This window comes from Nipponia nippon, unplaced genomic scaffold (genome assembly GCF_047370975.1).
Source record: "Nipponia nippon isolate SJK-2023a ecotype South Korea unplaced genomic scaffold, ASM4737097v1 scaffold_9, whole genome shotgun sequence".
NCBI lineage: Eukaryota > Metazoa > Chordata > Aves > Pelecaniformes > Threskiornithidae > Nipponia > Nipponia nippon.
The window spans coordinates 9,222,681-9,245,930 of NW_028262413.1; the positions used below are offsets into that span (position 1 = coordinate 9,222,681).

General features: G+C 37.2%; 1 protein-coding gene across 1 annotated transcript in view; it reads right to left on the minus strand.

Annotated features, from left to right (window-relative positions):
- Nucleotides 1-306: 306 nt before the first annotated feature.
- Nucleotides 307-23,250, minus strand: part of SUCLG2 (succinate-CoA ligase GDP-forming subunit beta) — a 132,563-nt gene continuing 109,619 nt past the window's right edge. Inside the window, exons 10-11 of the mRNA XM_087744172.1 lie at nt 9,812-9,932; nt 307-2,282 (exon numbers count right to left, since the gene is read on the minus strand). Coding sequence (XP_087600298.1) covers nt 2,167-2,282; nt 9,812-9,932 — 237 coding nt within the window. The 3' untranslated portion in view covers nt 307-2,166. The remainder of the gene's footprint in view (nt 2,283-9,811; nt 9,933-23,250) is intronic.

Here is a 23,250-nt window from a genome sequence, read left to right on the forward strand (position 1 = left end):
ATGAAATTTTCCATATGACATCTGAAAACTAAAAATTATACTGTTCTATCCTGTATATGGCTTAAGGGAATAAAGCTTGTATGTACTGTCATTAGCCTACGTATAAGAAAAGATAGAGAGACAAAAAGGTTTACTTTTTTAGATAAAAAGCATGTATATAAGAGTATTCCAATATTACTTAATTGAAACTAAATTCCTATGCATTTGATTTCACCCACCTGTAACAAAATGCTGAATGGAAGATCACAGAATATAATAGACCAATTAAACAATTTTCTATTTTATAGAAGGGACAACGTCATTAAATGGGTTCATTTTTACATTTATTTGACAAAATGGTGTACATAGTGTTAATCTCTGCAGAATAATAATCATGTACACACACAATGAACGGTTTTCAGACCAGAAGTTAGATACACAGTGTGCGACAACATTGCATAAACAGTTCTTCCACAGAATGCTTCTATTTCCAGTATTAAAATATAGAAAATAGAGTGTGACTTTTTTATTTATTGTGGTGAGGTAAACATTTCTTCCTTCAAAGCAGTGTGCTTCTATGCACCTTCACGAAAACTGCTAACGATACCCTTCTCCTTCATTCAGTCAATAAGTGCATACCTAGTGGCATATTTATTGCTATTCTAATGGTCATTCATTTTTTCCTTTAGTAATATGTAGAGAAAGGAATGGAGAAGAAAAAACCTACAGTAATTGATGATAGCAACCTATCTATACTATTTGTGTCAAGAGCCAGAGATTAGTGCAGATAATTTATTTTGAATGTAACAGTTTTAATGGAAATGTCAGGAAAAATTTATTTACATTTTTCTAAGTAGAACACGGTATTGATTAGAGCCGCTCAAAAATCACAATTAAGAATTTATTAGACAAATTTTTACCTCTCTGCCCATTTACAACACCAGATCATAATATCCACTCATTTGTTCACTGTTCAAATTTATTGATGATTTTCAGCATGTAATTCCTGGGCTGAGTGAGATTTGTACCGAGTTCTTTAGTTACACAGGCCATTTGGTATTGTCTTCTGTTCCCTGAATGAATAATTTGTGTAATTAACAGCTTGAGTTTTGACTGGTACAAAAGAATATGTAATCACAATAAATCTCGGTCAATATCTGAGTACTGAAACTTATATTCTTTTTTCTTGTACATATTTTTACTGCTGCCTGAGAAATCAAATACTTTAGAAATGGAAAAGTTCATTTGTGTTTTATCCCCAATAAATCAGAAATGTTTTTTGGAAGTTAAATCAGTTGAAGAATACTGCATGCTCCTGACAGAAAACTGCTTCAGGTTCTCATTTTAAAACCTCACAGCAGTGACATACTTATGAAAGAGGTTATTTAAAAAAGTTAGCAGCCATTTTCTTACTGGCAGACACATCCTCCAAGAGCGCTCTGTATGGCACTGTTACACCTAGAAATACTGAACCTCATTTCCAAAAACTAGAAAACAAAATGAATCACATTGCACCGGCTTATAGGCACAGTATAAGAATGGAAGGTCCTTTCATTACCAACTATTCAATCCCTTTCCCTATTGCGAGGTATACTTTGGCATCTACAAAAGAAAATCACCTTAAGGCAAAATGTGTGATTTCTAAAAAAGAAAGTAAACATTATTCATTTGAATAAAAATAGATATTGTAAGCACAATTTTTTATATTATTGTAAAAGTCCATAAAAAATATAAACTCATTATTAGTTTGCTGACTCTTTACAATATAAAAAAAAAAAGAATGAAAATATTGTGCAATAGGTGAGCTACCTGTGTTTGATTAAAGAACAATTCTGTTGACAGAAGTCAATTATTAATTATTGTATCTTATTGTGAGTTTATCAGTGACAATTTTGGAAGGAAAGCAGAAAGAGAGCTTTATGAAGTGAAGTATTACTTATCACAGTTCTGAACAACAAAATTACCAAAATTAGATGAAGACATACAAACTTTTCAAGAACGTAGCTGCAAAATTTCTGAAGCCTAACTTGCAAGCCTATGGCCTGAGTTTGCCATGTATTACAAATTAAGTCCACCAACAGTGATGACTGCTTAGAAAAACTCTGCTAATCCTTTCTGAAATAACAACAGGAATGACATCTTGTGAAACACACACACACACCTTCCATGAGAGTAATCTTCAAGTTGTTATTTTCTGGCCACACTAGCCACTGCCTTCTTTGCTGCATCCTCAAGGTCATTTGCAGACGTGATGGGGAGTCCACTTTCATTCAGAATACGCTGGGCTTCATGAACATTTGTTCCTAAAAAAGAACATTGACTATAATTAGTAATTAATATTAATGAATAATGAGCGTCTTCTATTAAAACTCTATAAAAGCAGTTAATGCTTCAAACTACACATCATTTCAGTTTAACAACAGATTCAACGAGCGGTTTGGACTGAGCTGAGAAGAAGGAACTCTTAATTGCAATGACAATTTTGACAGACGATGCAATCTGATAATTGCACTTGCATCCACAAGAGGGGCTTTGGGAAGATTACCGGGTCAATCCAACATCCACCAGAGTCAGTCGGGACGTGCAGCAAGAGCAGCGGACAGTGGATCACGTATCAGGCCTTTAAGACACTTAGAAGATTTAACGCATTTAATAGCAACAATCAGCTACAGCTAATCAGCAGTCAGTGAATCAACTAGAACTAAAATTCACCCATGTCAACTGAAAGCTACAAAATGGGACAAAGGTTTGGGTAATACTGAAAAATCTGCTATTGAATACACATTTTTGCATTTCTGCTAGAAGAGGGGAACACCGAGAGCTCTGAAGCATTTGGCATGACACCGTTCCCTCCTCTGCTGCTGCACTATATTATCCCACGTTGAAGGAGACTGTACAGCCATACTGTACAAGTGCTCCATTTTGTACATAAAAAGCTCAAATTTAGTCAACAGACTACATGCACAGTAAAGGAAAAAACCATAAATTTAAAAAAGATATTTCAGGAAAGCATGTTTTTCACACTGTTCACTTGTATAAAACACAAGTGCATCACCTTCCCCTTTACTTTAGCTCTTCCTTGATGGAAAACAAAGACAAACAGAAAATGTGAATACTCCAAAGCTTTGATCACTGATATGTTCTGCACCACAGAAGAACGTGGAGTCAGACATCCTACTGAGGAAGCAGAGTCCACACTTTGGGATCACACCGCTAGTCACAAGCACAAGACCCTGAGCTGATCTTCTTTAGGGTCATTTCTAGCCCCCCACCCCTCCCAATCAAGTTCCTTGTTATTTGCCATGTCAAAATGCTTAATTAGTTTGTAATTCCTAGACCTAGCAAAATGAATTTTAATTATATTTGGAGCTGTACACTAATTATACCCTTAATTATTAAACAAGCAAGGAGCATACTCTTTACTATGCAACTTCCAGAATGCTCATTTTAAAGGGTAATTTTGGGTTTTTGGCAGACTTTAATAAAATGTCTGAAATTGTACAACAGACATAGAGAAATTCAGAAGTCTGCTTCATCAGCGTGCTCAAGTCAGGATTCCCACACCCAGCACTGCAGGAGACCAAAGCCATCTCTGTCGCAGCAGGCCCCAGCACTTTCTGATAGGAGAGGCAGGTGTCTGGAAGAGGAATGGGGGACCCCATTTTAAAATGTTTAAAAGCTGTTTAAAAGCACTGGCCGAAGAGGTCATGCTTCCCATCGATATTCAGAGGACACACTGTGGGACTTGTGTAGGAAGGTCAAAGACATCTGAAATCTCTGACAGAAGGGGGATTTGGTTGCATAGTAACATCAGAACTGTACAGGATTTTTCCTAGAGAAAAAAGATTATGGGCAAAAAAGAGCATAATATTTGATTTTTTTTTTCAGCCATCCTGTCTAACGTAATGTGGAAGCTGCTAATTGCCAGTACAGAACTGTACAGGGAAGTCAAAAGGCATTATGAAGGTTCTCTTCTCTGTTAAGTTCCTCACATTTGTACAGCGATTCCCATCAAGTCTTGAAGGTTTTATCTATTATTTAGATACAAGTGCGATAAACATTTAAAACATTCAAGATTGTACTGATCTCTCAAATAGGATTCTACAAGACAAGGTGTTGTGAGGAGAAAAAAGTGTAAAGAGGGAAAAATTTTCCTGGAAATTTTCCCACAGAGAAAAATATTATGCTGTTTGTGATAGCCACATATTTAAAACTAACTTTTGCTCTTCACTAAGTGGCCAATATTAATTTACTAACAGGTCAGAGTGGGAACAATACATTGGATCTATTCTGCACTGCATTGATTGCTCTACGCACCACTTGTCTAACATGCATTACAAAATCAATACCAAACGCAGTCCACTAAGAAGGGAGGGGGGAGTTTATGCAGACAAATGAAAATATGAAAGCTGAAAAAAATCTCACTGCAGTCAAAAGAGTAAGGGTACACTCTGTATTCATTAAATAAAATACGGTTTTATAGGCAGGCCATACAACTAAACATATTTTTCAGCAAGCATTTCCTTTGCTGTAATTTTCTTCTTTTAATGATAGCTTTTTATCCTATTGTGATAAGTATTTTAGATATATGGAGAATACAGAAATTATAATGAGATTCTGCTGAAAGCAGAGGTAGGAGTTTTAAAATTGAACATTCAGAAAACACTGGAAACATTTAAGAATCTGCAAAGGGTATCATCTTATTGCAGTAGACGATAAAATAAACAAATAAATAATCCCACTATTCTAACATTAACCTCCTGCCACTGGATGGTGTCAGAGAACTGTAAACAGAATCCCACACATCAGCTATCACAATAACCTGCCCCTCACCTACGCTGCAGCCAACCGAGAAACAGCGAAAATTCACAGAACTGAAGGCTGTAGGGCTTTTGTTGTTGTTGCTGGGGTTTTTTTGCTAGGTTTTTTTGTTTGTTTGTTTTTTTAAACTTGACTCCTATTAAGGGAATGGCTTTCTGATGAGAAAAAGAAGTTTCTTCCTTCTGACAGATATTACTGTCAATGACATTCCATGGAAAAACAGGAAAGATGTAATTTTTATCAGCAAATATTTCCAAGCTTTTTAATCTAAATATCCTCCTTCTGAAAGCTGGGTTCTGAAACAACCTCTCTGTCTGTGTACATGCAATTGCTCACATTTACACTTCTATTACCTTGAAATCTCTGCTTTCACTAGCAAAGCAAATCTATTCAACTCATTACCTAAAAATCCTAGTAATAAATATTCTATCTAAGCATGTTTCTATAAATTGTAAGATTATACCAGCACACATTGTTACAAATGAGTCAAGAGGACTGCATAGGTTGAAGGAAAACAAACAAATAAAACATCCCCAACCATAATCCAACAGGATTTTGATAATGTTCATTTATTCACTTGCACTGTTGTAAAACCATTAGGAACAGGCTAAATTGCCGCTGTTTAATGCTGATGGCTGGAGAGGATGAAAGACTCTGCAATGCCATTTCTAGCTTTTCAGGTAAACAAGATATAAGGGGAGAAGACAGTTATATACATTTGGTACATCCTAAGAAATGGAAGACTAATGTGAAAAATAATCTGATCTACCCAAAACATTCTGCTATGGCAAAGCATTTCACAATATGCAGTACGTCTGACAATATTACTGATGTGAACACTTCGTGACCATGTTACATTATCAACAGCAATGGTTCAGCTTTAATGTGCTACACTGATGAGCGTATTAAGAGCCAAATTCCCCCCCCCCCCCCCGGCATGGATCCAAGGTTATCCTACTTCTGCTAGCCCACAAGCTGGAAACTCATAGCCTCTCAGGTCTCAAAGACAGAGGTATTGGAGAATAAGGGACAAGGTTTAAAGTTCATCACTAGCTAACCTTCAGTCAACATTTGATTTGAGGTTTGGCTAGTGATAAGCTTTAAGTAATGATCTTTAGCTAGGGAACCTATGAATTTTTGGTGGCTCACACATCTTGTAGCTGTTGGCTCTGCAGTCAAGAATAAACCAACTTTCACTTTAAAAATTGCCTCATTAGAGACAATTAAACCCTTTCTATTCTGTCCACCCCATTTGTCTTTTTCTATCTTAACCTTTTCCCACAGAATATTTTCATCTTTTCCCCTGCCCCATGTTTACATCCAAACTGGGAAAGACTCAAGCACATTTAAATTTGTGTTGAATGTTTAAATCCAAGATGTCTGACAAGGTTGATATGAATAAAGTTCTAAATGTGACTTTGCAATACCCCATTCTTCTCTCTTGATAGGCAATTTGGGATACTACAAATCACAGGCATACATACTAAACCATATTTTTGAGGAATATATACAAATTGGAGCAAAATTTCATTTGTGTGTAAAAGATTTCTGAATATATTAAAAAAATGATTAGGTTTTGAAGGACACAGAAGATCACAAATCACATGGCTGAAAATATAATAGGAAATTTTGGATTCGGACATTTGAATAAAAGCCAACTTGCTTCTAGCTGTGTTTGAACATATTAAGTGGTTCTAATTCCTCCCAATTCTTCTTGTCCTATGACCACAGAAGCAGAGAATTAATTTGTTGAAAGAGAGAGAATGTAAAATTTCTAGCACAGGAAGAGGACATCTAATTCACAATTCTATTTTATTCTTTCCTCTTTGCATCTCACTCTAAGCTACATAAATGAGAAACAAGGTTTGGCTTCCATTCAGCGCTCCTAGTTAGTTTTCACAAAACTTAACTGAAGTACATTACACTTTGAAGAGGAAAAAAATGCTGCATAAAACCAGCAGAAGATAGTTTTCTACATCTGTAAAAGATAAAATTTGGAATATGTGGTTTCTCCATTTGTCCATGAGCTTTTTAAACAACAATAACCCTGTGTCTCAGCTGGTGAGTTCTTTACTGATAAGGCAAGTAAATACATGTAATTATAAAGTTACCATTTTCAAAGAGGAGAGTAATCCTTTCTTTATCCACTGGTAAAACAGCTTGCAATTATTATACAACTGAGAACAAAGATCTGTTCACAGAATACTGCTAAATCAAGACAGATTTGACTGATTAAAACTCTAGTCATCGAGACATTTGTGATACAGTGCAAGCAGGCAAAGAGCCTTTAAAGTGCAGGTCACAAATCTGTTAGATTTATGGGAATAAATAATGAACGTTCTGTTGGAAAAATGTTCAAAATGGAAATCCAAAGAAGTCCTTGTCCCTTTTCCTCCTTTTGAAGTGTAAAACGTTATTGGTGATGTTTTAAAAAGTCTTGGGTAGCCTTATTACTTCCATAGTGCTCATTATTAATTCAAAATCCTTGTATGTTTGGATAACCTGTTATGAGTTCAAAGAAGAAAAATGAAAATGATTAAGGATTGATTTCTGAGGAAAGATTAAAAAACCCAAATATATGTGTGTGTGTATATATATACATATAGGTATTGCTTGGTTGGGTGATTAAGGAGGCAGAGAAAGCATGAGTTACAAACTAACCATTCCTAAGTACAACATCTGAAGGCTGTAAACATCATAGCTCTTTGTTTAGGATGAATTGATGGGTAACACTAAAAATAAGAGAAGGAATTAAAAAACTTCTGACATGAATATTACACAAAAGGGAGAGTTTGCTGTATTATACCAGGACAGAGTTTCCTAAAGAACACGTGGTATCGCCACCTCTGGAGTCAGCAACTAGCCTCAGAGAAGCATTATTACAAACCTAGTAAAGAGTAAGCAACCATCGGAAGATAACCAAGATGTTTGCATTAAAATTTGTGTTAGACATTCTGAAGATTCAGCTTTGGCCCCTGTGGATGAAGCAGCACAGGACTCTCATAAAGGTCACAGCCAGAAGAGGAACAGGCACCATGCAGTCACCTCTGCAGGGCTTTGTGCAACCCCCAGGCAGAAGCACTCCTGCTCCACACCTTCTTTTCCAGACAAACTCCACAGTGCAGGAGCACTGGGACTCTCCTTATTCAGCCTGGAAACTGCTTTGCCTCTTGCAATTTCCCAGAAGTCGTTAAAAAAAAAAAAAAATCGCCCTTACTTGCACACAATCATGGAAGTATTGAAAGTACTGGAGAAAGGTCAAGAAAACCCAGTGGCAGACCTAGCAGACTGAAGTTTAAAATGAGCAAGTTGAGTTTCTTGTTTCTCTTATACCAGTTTCAAATATTGCAATAGAAACAACTTGCAACTATCTTGTTCGTAAGGAAAACTAATGGCTTTTCCAGTATCTTCACTTAAAAAAATAACAGCTACAACAGATGAGAAGTCTTGCAGATCTGACAGATAAACTTTTTCCCAGCTATGACAGACAGGAAAAGTTTTTTGCTGTGACAAAAAGCTAAACAACATTGCCTAGAGCTGATAAACAATGAGATTTTATATTATGAAACTTTCCTGCTTCTAACCAACATCCATCAGTCTCTCCTTCACCCATATTAAACTATCTACTTACTCTCTTAAGGTGTTTAGTGGTGCTGCATCATCCGTAGAAAATTTTCACAATTTGTTTCTAAAATCCATTTTAGAGTATTTAAATTTTCCTGCACTTGCCACAGCAAAAATCTACCCATGTTAAACCAAGAATGAACTCTGGAAAATGTTCAAACCCTGCAGTAAAATGCACAGCAGAACTTTTACAGGACAAAATTGCATGTCACAGGCTGTGGTCTCCCCTGATGTGAACTACGTATCGTGTGTAACGTAGCATGAGAATGAGGGATGGGAAAACCCTGCTTTCTCATGGAAGACAAGTATACCCCTAACCAAAGGGCTTCATGGGTAAACCTGCATCTTCATGAGTCCTGGTGACTTTATTTTTTGAAAAGGAAAAAGTCTGGTGCATTCAGAGCTTTTTTTACTCTCCCCTCTATCACAGTGTTAAAAAACACCTTATTATTTTGTATCTCAGGTGCATAAAGGGATGGTTTTCCTCCTTTCACCACCAATGCTAAGCAGTAGGACATTTTATGCTCTTTACACACACCCAGACATTAATATTGATTTTTTTGAGGAACAGGCCCTAAAAAAAACCCCCAACAACCCAGAAAATCCTCTATTTTCCAAACCTACTTAGCAAAAAAGAAATGTTTTAAGCTTACCAGAGTTGTGTTCCGATTTCAATCAAAGCACTTTTTCATTCAATGGCTGAAGAATAATTTCCCTTCCTCCTTCAGGGTACTTGGCAGAAATTAGAGACAGAACTCCATATCTGCTGCCATTATATTAAAGCCAGTAACTGCCAAAGAGCGCTCTTCCTTACCTCTCTATTACTTTTTTGTTTCCAGTTTAACAATGCTGGATGTACTAAAAAAAACCCAATATTCCTTACCATTACCGAATCTTCTGGTTTTAATGGATTTTAGCTGGATTACATATTTGGGCAGAAGAACACGTTACAGTAATCTCTCTCTCACAAATACTGTTTCTAACATCTTTCTTTTAATTATGAATTGGAGTAAATTTAAGAAAACTCTATGTTGCTACAGGTTTAGCAATAATGGAATTGCAGTCAGTAAAAAACATTTGAAAAAGAAATACCTTGCAGTAAACAGAAACCTGTATCAAAATTATTTCTATTTGCAATGCAAATGTTACAAGCAAAACCATAATGCTTTCATTGTAAAATTTCGTTGCTTCAAGTACCACCGGGGACCAGGAATACAGAAATATGTAAGGGAAGAGTTTATTGACTTCAGGTCATGCTACGGATGAAGAACTGGACATATTCTTCTTGTGTGGGACTAAGCTGTTTAGAGCTCAGAGATCGAAGAAAGCCAAAGTGGGTTACTGTGCACCTGAGGGATGATTTTTGTCTGAAACCATCAGCACTCACCTTCCAGTCTGACCACCAGGGGTACTTTCAGCTCAAGCTCTCGGCAGGCTTTGGTAATACCATTGGCTATAATGGCACAGTTCACAATCCCTCCAAAAATATTTACAAGTATTGCTTCAACCTGTAGGAAAGAAACAGAGTAGGAAATAGATGGGGGTTTTGTTTGTGTTTTGTTTTGGTTTGGTTTTTTAAATAAACACAGGTAAAAGATCCAAACGAGGGTACAAATTCCCCTCTGTCAGGCAGGTTCTCACTTATGGAAGGTACAAGCTTCACCTCTGTAGTCAGAGAACTTGATTCTCAGTCTATTGTTTCTGTAGTGTGTAGCAGTGATTAATTGCCTTGGTCTAAACTGGCATGGTAATTAATGTCAAACACATTACTACACAGAAAAGAGGAATTTCTGCTGACAAGTATAAATAAAAAGAGATTAAACAATCTATATTTTGGATTTTTTTAATGTATTGAATAATCATCAGAGGTTGGAGCTCAGAAAACAGTCTATGAACATGCGGATGCACATGCAATGAAATATTCATGTGGACACTTCACAAAACAATCTGGATATGCACTTTATCATAAGCAGTACAGAGGAAAAAATAATATACTTGCCCTGACTTGATAAAGAGGAGTAAAAATCCTTTCTAATTAACAAGGAGAGGCATGTAATGAAGAACATGCATTACAACAGATTAATTGATAACCTCAAAAAAATGCTATTTATCAGTTTCTGGAAACTGAAATTCCTGCACCCAATTCACAATTAAATTACCTTTCACAACATACAAGACATTAATACATACAAGATATTAATATGGTTTCTTTCCACTTGGTAAGGTAGTATAATATTGAACCCAAGTTCATATACCAGGCTTCCCACCATGGCTTATTAAGTCAAGGGGGACACCACATGGATACAGCTATGCTATTTCTCATCCCGTAGCGGGGCTAATCACAACATTCAGGGTACTCTACAATAAGCTTCACAGGGTGTCACAAACAAGCTTTGCCAGAATCATGTTGACTCCGACAAGACGACAAGATAAAGAGAGGATTAGGTTTGAAGGAATGAAATATCACTGGATTTCACTTGCGCATGATGTCAACCGCAATTATGCTTAACTCATTGCACAAGATGAACAGATTCACTTTGCCCACCTCCAGGTAGCCAGACTCATACCAGCACCAAGAAAATTCTCTGCAGTCACGCACGTTTATAGCTCTGCACAATCAGGTTTAATATTTCTCTGCAGACAAAACGTGACAATTAACTCCTGTGATGTGCAGTCACACACACAGATTGAAAGCTCGCCACTGTTAGTAATAACGCCATCCACAACACAGCAATAAAAAGAAAAGATCTCAACAAATATTTTGCTTCCCACATGAAATCAGCTCACCAGTATCCTTCAGCAGTACCCTAGACTGCAAAAGCATCCCTTACTGTAAACATATGCTGCATTTACATTGCACTATAGAACTCCAATGCTAGCAGAATAATCATAAAATGAAGATGGCAATGGGACTAACTCGTTGACATATCTCTCATCACCTGCTGCTGCTCCCAGCTCCAAGACTTCTCATGACACCGCCCCAAAGTAGCCAGAACAGTTCCCACCTGACCATACGGGACACAGCGCCATTTTCTCCTCTCAAGCTTATTAGACACCAACTCTTTCATCTAGTTGTCCAGTGCTGATGTGCTAGGATGCTGTCTGCCCCTGCTACTTTTCTCCTCTTGTTATTTGCAGAAGAGTCATCCAATTAAGATTTGCTTGCTCTTCTGGGCATGCCGATACTATAAACAGAATTCTTGTGTGCATTTTCAAAGCACAAAACATCTCTAATGCTATATAAATAGAACAATAATTAATAATAAACTCCCTTAAAAATCCTGATATCCAAATTTCTCCCTCTGAAATTAGGTACCATGATTCGGTAAACATGACACCAACTGCTCCAGTTCATAGAGCCTGCACAGTAACAGCCTGCATATGGCTCACGACATGGCTTCCTCATCACAGGCAGAGCACACTAGGTATCAGAAGGAAATTAATAATCCAGTTAAATCAAAACATACAATTTAATTGATTTTATAACTCTTTCTTATAGTTTAGACATGGGCCAACACTAATGTCATGTTAAATGCATGCCCATCTAAGGTTTTCTGGATATTAAGTTGGTGATGACATTGCAATTACTTATTTCACCTTTGCATTGTTATAAAACCCTTAACTTTGTAGAATCTACCAACAGTGAAACCTTAGAAGGCCCCTTCTCTGCTTTGCTCCTACTGCTAGCGCACATGCAAACATTCTTGGTGTCAGGAGGTAAAAACACATGAAAAAAATCGAGCCCTTCAAACTCTTATCACATTAACCCTTATGGTAGAGATATCTATGCAAAGCACTTTAATGTTAAAATATACTAGTGATGTATTCTATCAGCAGGACAAGCCACAGACACTGTTCTGCCCTTTCTAATACATGATCCTAATTCAGGGACATTGCACCAGGCATGTGACAGATCAACTTAACCAAGTCTGTTTACATTATTAGAGATAAGGAGGAGGATTTTATGCCCAGTACAGATATTTTAATTCCTAATGCAGACATTCTCATTTAAGGATCTGCTTTTCAGCTTTCAAGCGGAATTCTAATCAGGTCTTCTAATCCATTGGCAGCAAAAGGAAAAAAAATGTTGAAGCAAATTAGATGCAGCTTGGATAATTGATGTTTGTATGCTTGGCTTTAATAAAAATACACTGTTAAATTAGAGAGGAGTCTAAAAGGATTCAATCAATAAGAAACTGACTCAGGTAGAGAATTCAATCTTGGGTTTTATTGTAATCTTCCAAATAAGCCAAAAGATCAGTCCAAATGATGCTGAGATTCACTTTTAACTCCACTGAAATTTGTGAACACTGTTTATATATGCTTCTGTAGACTGACTAGGTCTTGCATTTCCAGCTGAAAGAACTTTAACATTCAGACCCAGCAGATAGATGAAAAGGTTTTCAGTATTTCATGTGCACAGAGAATGCACAATGTCTGTATTATTTAAGTCTATAAGAAAAATAAACTTCCCATTCTATACCAGAACCATTACATATTAACGTGCTCAGTATCTAATGCATATGGACTATTAGACATATTAAAGAGAGGGCAAACTGTCTACATACAAGACAGGTTGCTTGATAGCATTATTATTCTAATAACCAGTTTTACCCAACAGCATGCCTTATAAAATTATTTAGTTTCCAATAGCGTTGCTGAAATACAAAAGGTAGCAGCATATCAACAGGTTAGGTTATTTCCATCCGCCAAAACAATTGATAGATGTGAAATCACTATCAAATGTACTCGCAACTGATTATGGACTCCTCTGGAGAAATAAGGGAACCCACAACAGCATGAAGATGTCTTCATCTTCAATACCACCATCAATAGTGGTAACAACCCACAGTCTGCCAGGTCTAAGCACCAGGGCTGGGAAGCAAAGGGAAGCAAAAGTGATAGCAACTGAGTGCTGCATTATCGTTGTCTTCATGCTACATATGGTATCAAATCTTCACAAGTACTGGAATATCCATTAATCCCACAGCTCCTAAATACTATACGCACATATATGCAGACACACAGATAGCCTTTTCTCTCTTTATATAAGAAATTTAGGTATATTTAGGTATAGCTATATCTATACAAAATCTATGTTGCTTTATTAATAAAAGTAACAGTTTTAATTTACAGTGACTTTTTGTCAAAGTGAGCCTTGACAAAACCTGCAATTCTGCTTTGAATGTTTGGCACCAAAAAACCCCCATCCCAAATAAGTGTAATTGTATACTTAACTGCAGTAATGGTGCTAGGAGATTACTGTTAGAATTGTACTGGATCACCAACATAATCCACACGGCTGCCAGGTTCCACGCAACTAAGGGTATTTTACATAGGGCAGAAGCAGCTTTAGCATACCTGCCTGCACTCTGAAAAACAGATGTAGAGTGTGTGCATTTACTGTATTTCCCTGTTTTTTTTTTTCTCTCTAAAATGTTCTTAGTCTTAACAAAATGCACACTGACATCTGATCATCATACACTTAAAGATTAATACAGACAGTGCCTATAAAGCATTGCGCCTTTCCTACAGCCCATTTATAAATCTATACACAGGACGTCTCGCTGTCTGCAGCTGTGGCATTCCAGCCTGCTGAATATCCTACAGAGTCCATGCTAACGCCACAAATTCTGTACACAAAATTAGAGAGGACAAAAACTTGACACTTGCAAGTTGTTATTTCTTTCTTTTCCCACCTTTGTTATTACCACAGAACAATTACAACAGGCTTAGGATAACAACGCGCTGTAGCACCGAACAGTGGCAGATACTTCATACAAGGCAAAGCTCCGAATCTCACATAGAACAGAAATCCAAACACAAGTGCAAATTAACTTAGGTTGAGGTTTCGTAATCATTTGAAGATGATCTAAGTATGGGCGGCCACCAAAGCAGCTGTCTTGTTTTTCTCCTCCCTCCCCCTGCACATCAACACCCCTCTCCTGTGCTCGTATTCGCATCTGAGCCACGCGGATGCCAAAACAGCTCCTGGATCCGACTCTCCCTGCGGACACATGGACACTGGCCCTGAAGGGAGGAAGAACCCCCAACGTGCTGTTAGGACCCGGGATAAGGTGGGAATGTGTAAGCCAGCTTTGAAACCACTGCTTTAGCTATTGCCTTTCAGGATCAGAATGAATAATAGTTATGTACAAAAACGTGAGGCCAGAAATACTAGAGAACTGTCCAATAAACATCAAATCCCAAATCGCCAAGCCCATGACTGTATAGCACAGATCTCTTGTGAATACTACTGAAAATGTACACTGGAACATAAGTGTGTTTGTTTTTTTTTTTAAATATGTGTTTTAAAATATGTGTTTTAACAAAATATTTCAGGATGGCTTACATATAGATAGCTCAAAACCATAATTATTCCAACATTCAGATCCCTTTAACCAAAGTTTCTGCTAGTGCATTTTTATGAGAAGCTCTTTCAAACAACCCACGTTATCTCGTCTGATGAGAGCAGGAAAGACTTGCAACAGTTTCCCAACTATTAGCAGAGAGATGCACGCCTTGTGACTTTGTATGCATCTTTTCCCTTATATGCACACACAGATGCATGAACACTCACACAGTGAACTATAAATATTATTATAAAATCACCAGTATAATCTCTGACCTTGCTGTAAATTGTTGCTCTGAAGCTCAATCCATTTATTTTAGTTGAAAACAAGCTATTCAGCAACTGTCAGTAAAACTACACCTGCAGCAAATTAAAAGCTACACTAGCAAAGTACTTGCTTACAGTTTGCTTTGATTGAAATCTGAAAAACACGCCTTTACATTTCAAGCTAACTGAATTAATTTATTGACCACTCCTAACTCTTTCATCAGCTAAAAATGTACCCAGACAGTATGACACAGGCCATATTTGTCAAGTTTTCTTCTCCAGGATGCCACAGGTCACATCTACATGGAAGACAGTGGGTTTGCATGGTACAGCTGGCAAACATGTCCCTGCATGGAGGCTTCTAGCATTTTTTAAATAATGCATTTTTAAATAAAACATGTATAATTTCTCCCAATCCTTCTGGTCAGTAGGGTCTCATTTTGTACCTGCAAAAAACACATTCTTTTACCAAACTAAACCATTAAGCTCCTCGAAAATAAATACGAAAAGCAAGCCAGCAGCACACTGCCAGGCATTTGTTTCTTCTCTCCTTCCTTCAACATAACAAACACCAGTGGAAGGACGATATCTCAAATTGCTCAAACATATCAAAGAATGTGGGGAAGCTGACACTGCAGGATGCTGGGACACAAGCACTGAAGATGCAGATGTATTCCCAGATCACGGAGGGAAAGTGAAGAGGCTGTAACCTACAGCTGGATCCAGATGTCCAGTACTGCAAACATACACAAGCCTGACACGCACTGTCATTTAAGACTTTTATATTCTCAATCTGATCTTCAGAGACGCTTAGCACCTCAACTCACAAGGAATCCCAGTTAAAAAGAAGGGTATTCACCACTTCTAAATTCAGATATCCAGGTTGCAGTTTGGCCTTACAAAGATCCATTGGCCTTCATAATATTGATAGGCAAAACCTTCTTTCTCACAGAGCTGGAAGTCTGCGGGAACCTTTACCAACAGCCAAGCATCAAGAACTGCTGCAGTTTAGAAACATGCAAGGCAAGATACACTTACATGAACACAACTTTGCCAGGACTACAGAATCCCAGGAACATATATTTAATTAGCTACAGGTAAGCAAGGAACATTCTCTCATTCAACTTTTTAGTGGCTACATATTGCTTTTATTACAAAAGAAATCTTCAGCATGACAAAGAGAAAGTGAGTCTCCTTGTTACCTGTTTTGGAGACACAGACACTGAGGCAGAGAGGTGAGGACATTTTCCAGACCCCTGGGAGGTGGTCGAGTTTACCTGGATTACAAGTCAAATGTTCTTATGTCCCAGACAAAGATCTATTCCCTATGCCTTTTAAGAGTTAGGTAGCAATACTGAGAAAAAAACCAAACCACTGGGTAAAATGGGATGCATAGTTCTTCACTTTGAGTCTAATAAGGTGCATTTAATCCTTCCTATTATTCCATTGGTCTTTATTATTCATTCATTCACAGTTTACAAAATTTGTTTCAATGTGAAAGCAGATTATCTCCAGCTCTCAATACAATGTAATAAAATGTAATAAACCACAGATGCCATACGCTTGCGTCTTCACTCTATATCTTTCTGCTCCAACTGATAAGTCAAGATACAAACATTTTAAAATGTCTCTGTATTATTATAACTTGGATCACAGGTCAAATGTAACTTTTTCTTATCCAGTTTTGAAATATTACTCTAATACCCTAGCTTTTTATATCAGACAACTTTTATGGTTCATTTGAAAATAAAGATTAAACTTAGCGTATCAGAGCAGTATGAAAGACTTACAAACACAAAACCAATTGCTTAAAATATCCACTAGAGGACAGTGCAATTCAATGTGGAAAAGGAATATAAAAATCCCTATGGAGAGCCGAATAGGGTTATTTTTTCTACTTAAAGCCAAACTATCTCATTTTACTTTATAAAAATGATGCAAAATATTATTTTGCCTCTTTGGTATGGAATTTTGAAAGTCTGAAGGTGATAAATTTAAGGAGGTTGAATCAACAAAAAGCAAAGCAAGAAAGCTTGCAGTCAGGTGAAGAAACACTGATGCAATACAATTTTTAATGTTTTTTACTATTTTAAAATAGGTCAAGGTTTAAAATTCACTAGTAATGCACCCTTATGCCACAGTAGGAAAGGAACTCTGATGAATCCCCAAAACAAAATTAAGATTTTCTGTTTGGGGGGACTGGCTGACAGGTAGGAAAAGCAGATTAAGGATTTTCTCCAATGCTACTTTTGGCCTGTATTTAAGAGGTTCCTGAGGAATGCAAATCTCACCGAGAGCGAGTGCCTTGTTTCTGCTACATCCAGTTGTTGTATGTTAAACCCTTTTCTTGAATGGCTGGTGGGATGGCAGTATCTGGCCTGCGTATCAGCTCAGCACTGGGGGAAGTCCTTTCAGCAACGCGACTCTCTTGATGCCATGGTAAGAGTCCCAGATACCATATTTTTCAAAATCAGAACTTTGCGGCTCCAGTTTCTGATGTGCTAAAACAGTCAGCCTACAGTCTTCAGTCATTCCTGCTTATAGCAAATTCAGGACTTAGAACAGGATACAATTTTATTGGCTTTTGCTGCTTTGAAAATGATTCAGCAACAATCCTCTGCTAATTGACCAGCTCCAGACTGTGGCCCTTTGATGGGGTAAGAAAAACATGCAGGTTAGCAGGGTTCTGTAGCGGGAAGAGCTCTGGTGCCCTCCGATACCAAAGAGCTCCCAGGCACATCTCTGTCCTGGGATTTTGTCTTACTCCTCTGTAGCGCTGACATAAGAAAAATATTAAGGGATCAGAGCTCAATAAATTAATGGTATGAGATGAAATGAAGACTGGCAGATTTATTTTAATTTCCTCTTTGCACACCCAGAACCAAAGGTAGTTGCACGTTTAGGTCTGATTTGGGGCATTTTATTCTAGAGAAAACAAGACGCACCCACGCCACCACTCTTGTAGGCATACGCAGTAAGCACTGGTCATTAAGTACTTAGGGGATTCATGTTATTTAACTATACCATATTAGCATGATAAGTTATAGATGCCCTCCAAATCCACTCATCCAAGATAGTTTATACAGTAGCATGACTGCAAGTAGTTCTTCCACAACAGCAAAGCCTATTAAAATTGATCCAATATTTGCTGAATTTTGCCTCTGCACTTCAGATTAATTTCTCAAAGGCAGATAGTACAGTTTCTCTAACATTCTTAGTGTCTGAAGTTCAAATTAGATTTTTGCTAAACAATAATCAGCTCTCTGAAAAATAATGTAGCAATGTGATCATCATTTAAACAATGTGATACAACAGGTAGCATGTGTTCCTGTAATTTCAGCAACATGCCATGCCCTGGGGTGCATCTGTGTACACTTTCATCATACTTTATGATGTGTTAAAAGGCAAGAGGCCAAACAATTTTAAATCATTTGAACTCAAAAAATGCAATATTCCTCAAAAGAGGGAGTACCCGGAGAACATGGATATATGATACAAATGGAACTGGGGCATACACAATCCACAGCATGGGTTGCTGTCAGATGAATTGTTCAAATAGTAAATTATAACGGTCAGTGTGATGCAGTGTGTTACAGACACCTGGCAAATTACCAAAATCAATACTATTAAATGATATAATCACAAATAACCATAGAAGGGCTTGACTAAATAGAACCGTTGATTTGATGACGAGTTCAAGTCTTCATGTTTATTTCAACAGCCAGTTAAAAATATATGTATTATAAATTTGGAAACATCTTAAGGAGTGCCTTCTCTCTACCTGTTGGCCATTGATTTGACTTTGACATAAGTCCAGACAGAATGCGCCTTACTGTAAACAGAGAGTCACTTCATAATTTAGGGAAGAAAGAAAAAAAAAAAAAAAACAAACCCCCAAACAAAAAACAAAACCATGCTAAGATCTGAAATCTTGATGTGAATAATGTTTGAGGACCACTAGTGAAATTTCCAAACAATGCACGACATTTCAACATGTCACTTTAAAGTTATTTTAAAACATTCATTTTTGTATTTGTTTCTGGAGTCCCTCCATATCTGATACCTACACAGCCTTCAAAAAGCACATGGGATCCTATCCAAGCAGCCTATCTAACAGGAGTGGTTTGGGGAGACAGCAAGATTTGTGTGAGTATAGCCACCCTCCGAAAGAAGGCACATCTATGGCTGATGAGAACACCCACAGGTCTACTATGTATCAAAATCTCATGCTTCTGTTCTCAAACATCTGTCATCCACTATCTGGAAACAGTAAAAACTAATTTGTCCTGCAAGCTACTGAAATTATATTTGTTCATGGCAACATTACTACACCTTTCTCTAAAGTATTTGGCAATGGTTGCTTTCAAAGCAATGGCTAACGCAAAACAAGTTTTGTCAGGTCTGTTCTAGTCTGGCAATTTTTAGACCTCCCAGTCTGGACAGTAAGAATTGTGCCCATAAAAATCTCAAGTACAAAATTAAAATGTCTTTTTGTGAACATGCTTGATGCTTACTCTCTTCTTACATTATGAACAAAAAAAGCCCCCAAACAAAAACGGGGTCAAAAATAGTAACATAACCTTGAAAATGATTTGCAAATGAAGCATCAGAACCAGTTTCCACAGACCAAAAATTGAGGTCCTAAAGGAATGGCCACGTATACGAAGTTAGGAACCAAAGACTCTGATGAATATTACTAATTTCTAGGAAGACAAAAAAAGGCAAGTCAATCATCGTAACTTTGCATTTCTGCTCAGTTTGCATTTCTGCTCAGGGGAACATGAAGAAAATAATTCTTAATCTTTAAAACAGACTTCAATTTTCTCCCCATATTGAAAGTTGGGAACTCACTTTACATGAAGATTTAATCTTCTATTTAAAGAAGGCACAGGAATCCAGGAGCTGGAATTTTAAGACAGACTCCACATGTTGAAAGATTGACACTGTAAGACTTCACAGCACCACAGTCATCTGTCATTTCTTTTTCCCATCATTATGTGTTCAGCTCTACACTTTGTTTTGGGTAAGGACAGGCCCAACTACCACTTTTCAAGCCATCATGGCAAGGGATTTATTTCCTGAAACCAACAGCCATCAAAACCTATCTTTATTCCATCTTTAGAAATAGCCTTAGAAATATAAATACTATATTTATCTAGAGTATCAAAATACTAAGTGATCTTACCCATCACAAGGGAGAAAGAGATGAACAACAGTTATTCTCCTCCTCTAGAGAGATTTGGGATCTTCCTATTTTGTCACCTGAGAAACATCTCTGACATGTATTCCCCATGCAGAAGAGAATGAAATGCTACAGAAGCTCCTATCTAGGTCACACTGTTTTTCTTACTGAGACAATAGAAACTTCTAAAAAGGAATTCTATACTTCAAGAAGCTTAATTAAAGTATAAAAATGCATTGTCATGGGTATTGAACTGCATATACATGTCTGAAATATCCAAATAATTAAAACCTGTTCTTTTATGGTAACATTGTAGTCATCAAAAACCTGAATTGCTGTGCTCATTAGGTTCCAAATTACTACCACATAAAAATCAGCTAACTATTAACATGTAAGTAAATCAAAATGGAGATAGTAGAACTGAGAAAGGTACCAAGAAGAGTGACAAAGATACTGAACAAGCTTTGTATACAGAAAGACTAAATAAACTAGAACTTTCCATCTTAGAAAAGGAAAGCTGAAGGAGGAAAGTAAAGCAAAGACTGCAGGTAGCAAGGGAAAAAGGAATGGGGTGCAACCATTTTGTACTTGCCTCTGGGTAATTTTATGGTTTAGTCCTTAGCTCTTGTAACGCCAGAGATAGTGAAAATACAAAAGGGGTCCTTTTACTGTTATTTTTAAATACAGCATATCATTACTGTGTGAAACTCATTGCCACAGGATATTGTTTATGTCAAAAGCTTACATGAGTTGAGAATATACAGTAACAAATTCATGGAAAGAAAGCCACCAAAGACTCGTAAATACAAGGATATCAAAGATCACTAGAAAGCAGGGGGAATATATCGGGAAAGTACCCTCACACACTTGTCCTCTTCTTGGGTTCTTCTCTAGGAACCTGCTTTTGGCTACTGCTGGAGAAAAAAGATCAGATCAAGACAGATCCAAATCCTACTCAATGCAGTTACATTCTTCTATTAAAACAAAACGTATTTCTTACACTTATGCACGCCCTCATCCAAATTAAATCACAAAATAGTTAATGCTTGAGTCATACATTCCTTCATCAGTTTCAATGATTACAATACTGTCTAATCTCAGCAGTTACCACTTAATACCACTGAAGAATGTGGCATTGGACAAGTGACCAGAACAGGTGATTTTGATTACTTCTCTTCATTTTAGTACAATTAACTCCTTGCTCTTTCCTGTCCTTTCAAGGATAGGAGTCCGATCAGAAGATGGGAACTGAAAGTCATACCTATGACTTTGTACACGTGGGAAGCAAGTTTAAGAATAGCTTATGTATGCCCTCTTCCTCTTGCTTCATCAAGCCTACTCATTAAGCAACTGGTGCTCAACTAGAGAGACAAGAGCTGCCTGGGACGTACCAAGTCCCAGATGGAAGACAGCATTAAGTAGAATTAGGACACTTTCCTCCCACCTTGCTAAACTCAGCCTGCAGCATTTCCTGACCAGCAAAAGGAGATGTGGGGCAGATTACTACCCATCAGCTCAGACTCTTTTCCAGTCTGCACCAGCAGTAGGCGACCATCAGGACCTGCTACCACCTAAACCTTAGTGAGAACTTTTGTTCCAGAAATGTCTCTTCTGAAGACTGGCCACTCGGGCATTATATATTAAAGACATTCAGCTCAGAACAGGACTGCTGAAAGATGGATAGTGATCTTTATCTTCTGCAAGGTTTATATAAAGTAATTTAAACTAAAAAAAAAGTGACAGCTTAAAAATTAATGACCAGTAATAACATCCCCACAAATAGGATGCTAAGCTAAGAACTGTATTATTGCAAAAAGAGATGACTCAGGAGTTGACAGTGTAGTTCTACATACTTTTTGGATTGTCTTGCTACTTGCAAAATCATAAAATGCAACTTAACATTTTTTCTTTATAAGAAGGGGGAAAAAAATCGGCCTGACTCTTTCACAAGTACAAATCAGCGATGTCACTTTATTTCTCCTAATAATTTAACCTATCATCTTCATTTTCAGTCAACTTTTTTCACCTATTTTCTGCATTATAAAAGGGAAACACCTTCAGAGAAATATTCGATAATGATCTACCAGCCACTTTTCACAAATTTATCAAAGCATCTTGTAATAAAAACAGAGCTGAATGTTTTAACCACAACCCCAAAGTGATATAATCAGCAAATCTGAACTGTGAAAGAAGTTATAGAGCTACATTAAGAAACAGATGGAGTGAGCATAAAACAATCACAGATAAGCCTGCATAAAGGAACTTAACTTTAGATTAATCAAGGTTGAGATGCTCAAGGCAGCCATGGGGAGTCATACGCATTAAAATTGTCAGGAAAGGCATGTAAATCACAGCCTGCTTCTTATATGTCAACCCAGTTCTGTACAGAGCAACACATGGAATTGTAGGTCTCTCTGTTAACCATATTCCGTTGCTTCAGAAGTGATTTTGCAGTATGGTCAAGGAAAATATATCTTGGAGAGCCATTTTTTGAGTTTTCCTAGTCTACTTAAAAATCCAGATACCTGTTAACTTCAATGAGAATCAGAAAATCTTATGAGGATTTAAAACTCCCACATTAAATGACAAAAAATGTCAGAATAAGGCTCAAAAGTATGCAGTCATAACACTTAAAACTAAGTATGATGAAAACAAACAAATAGCCAGCAAATATTCAGTTATAAAACCAACCATCTATCACACAGCCAAAAGCTGTCACTCGGCTTCAGTAACAGAATTTTCCTGAATTCAGATTTTCTGTGATGATCAATGCTGCATTATATTCGCAACTTAACAGTAGTTCCTTGGTGTAGGAAGCCAACTCCCAAACAAAAACTATTTCAGAACCTCACTATAGTGCAAAACTCAATCATAATATTTAATGCTAAGCAAACAGGTAAGTCCAGCACTGGCTCATACACTTTGGTCTCAAAATCAGATAAGCAAGTACATCCAAAGCAGATTACTTATTCTACAATTTGGTAGCAAAAAAGTGAAATTACAGGTTTGTATCTTCTTGTGGCAA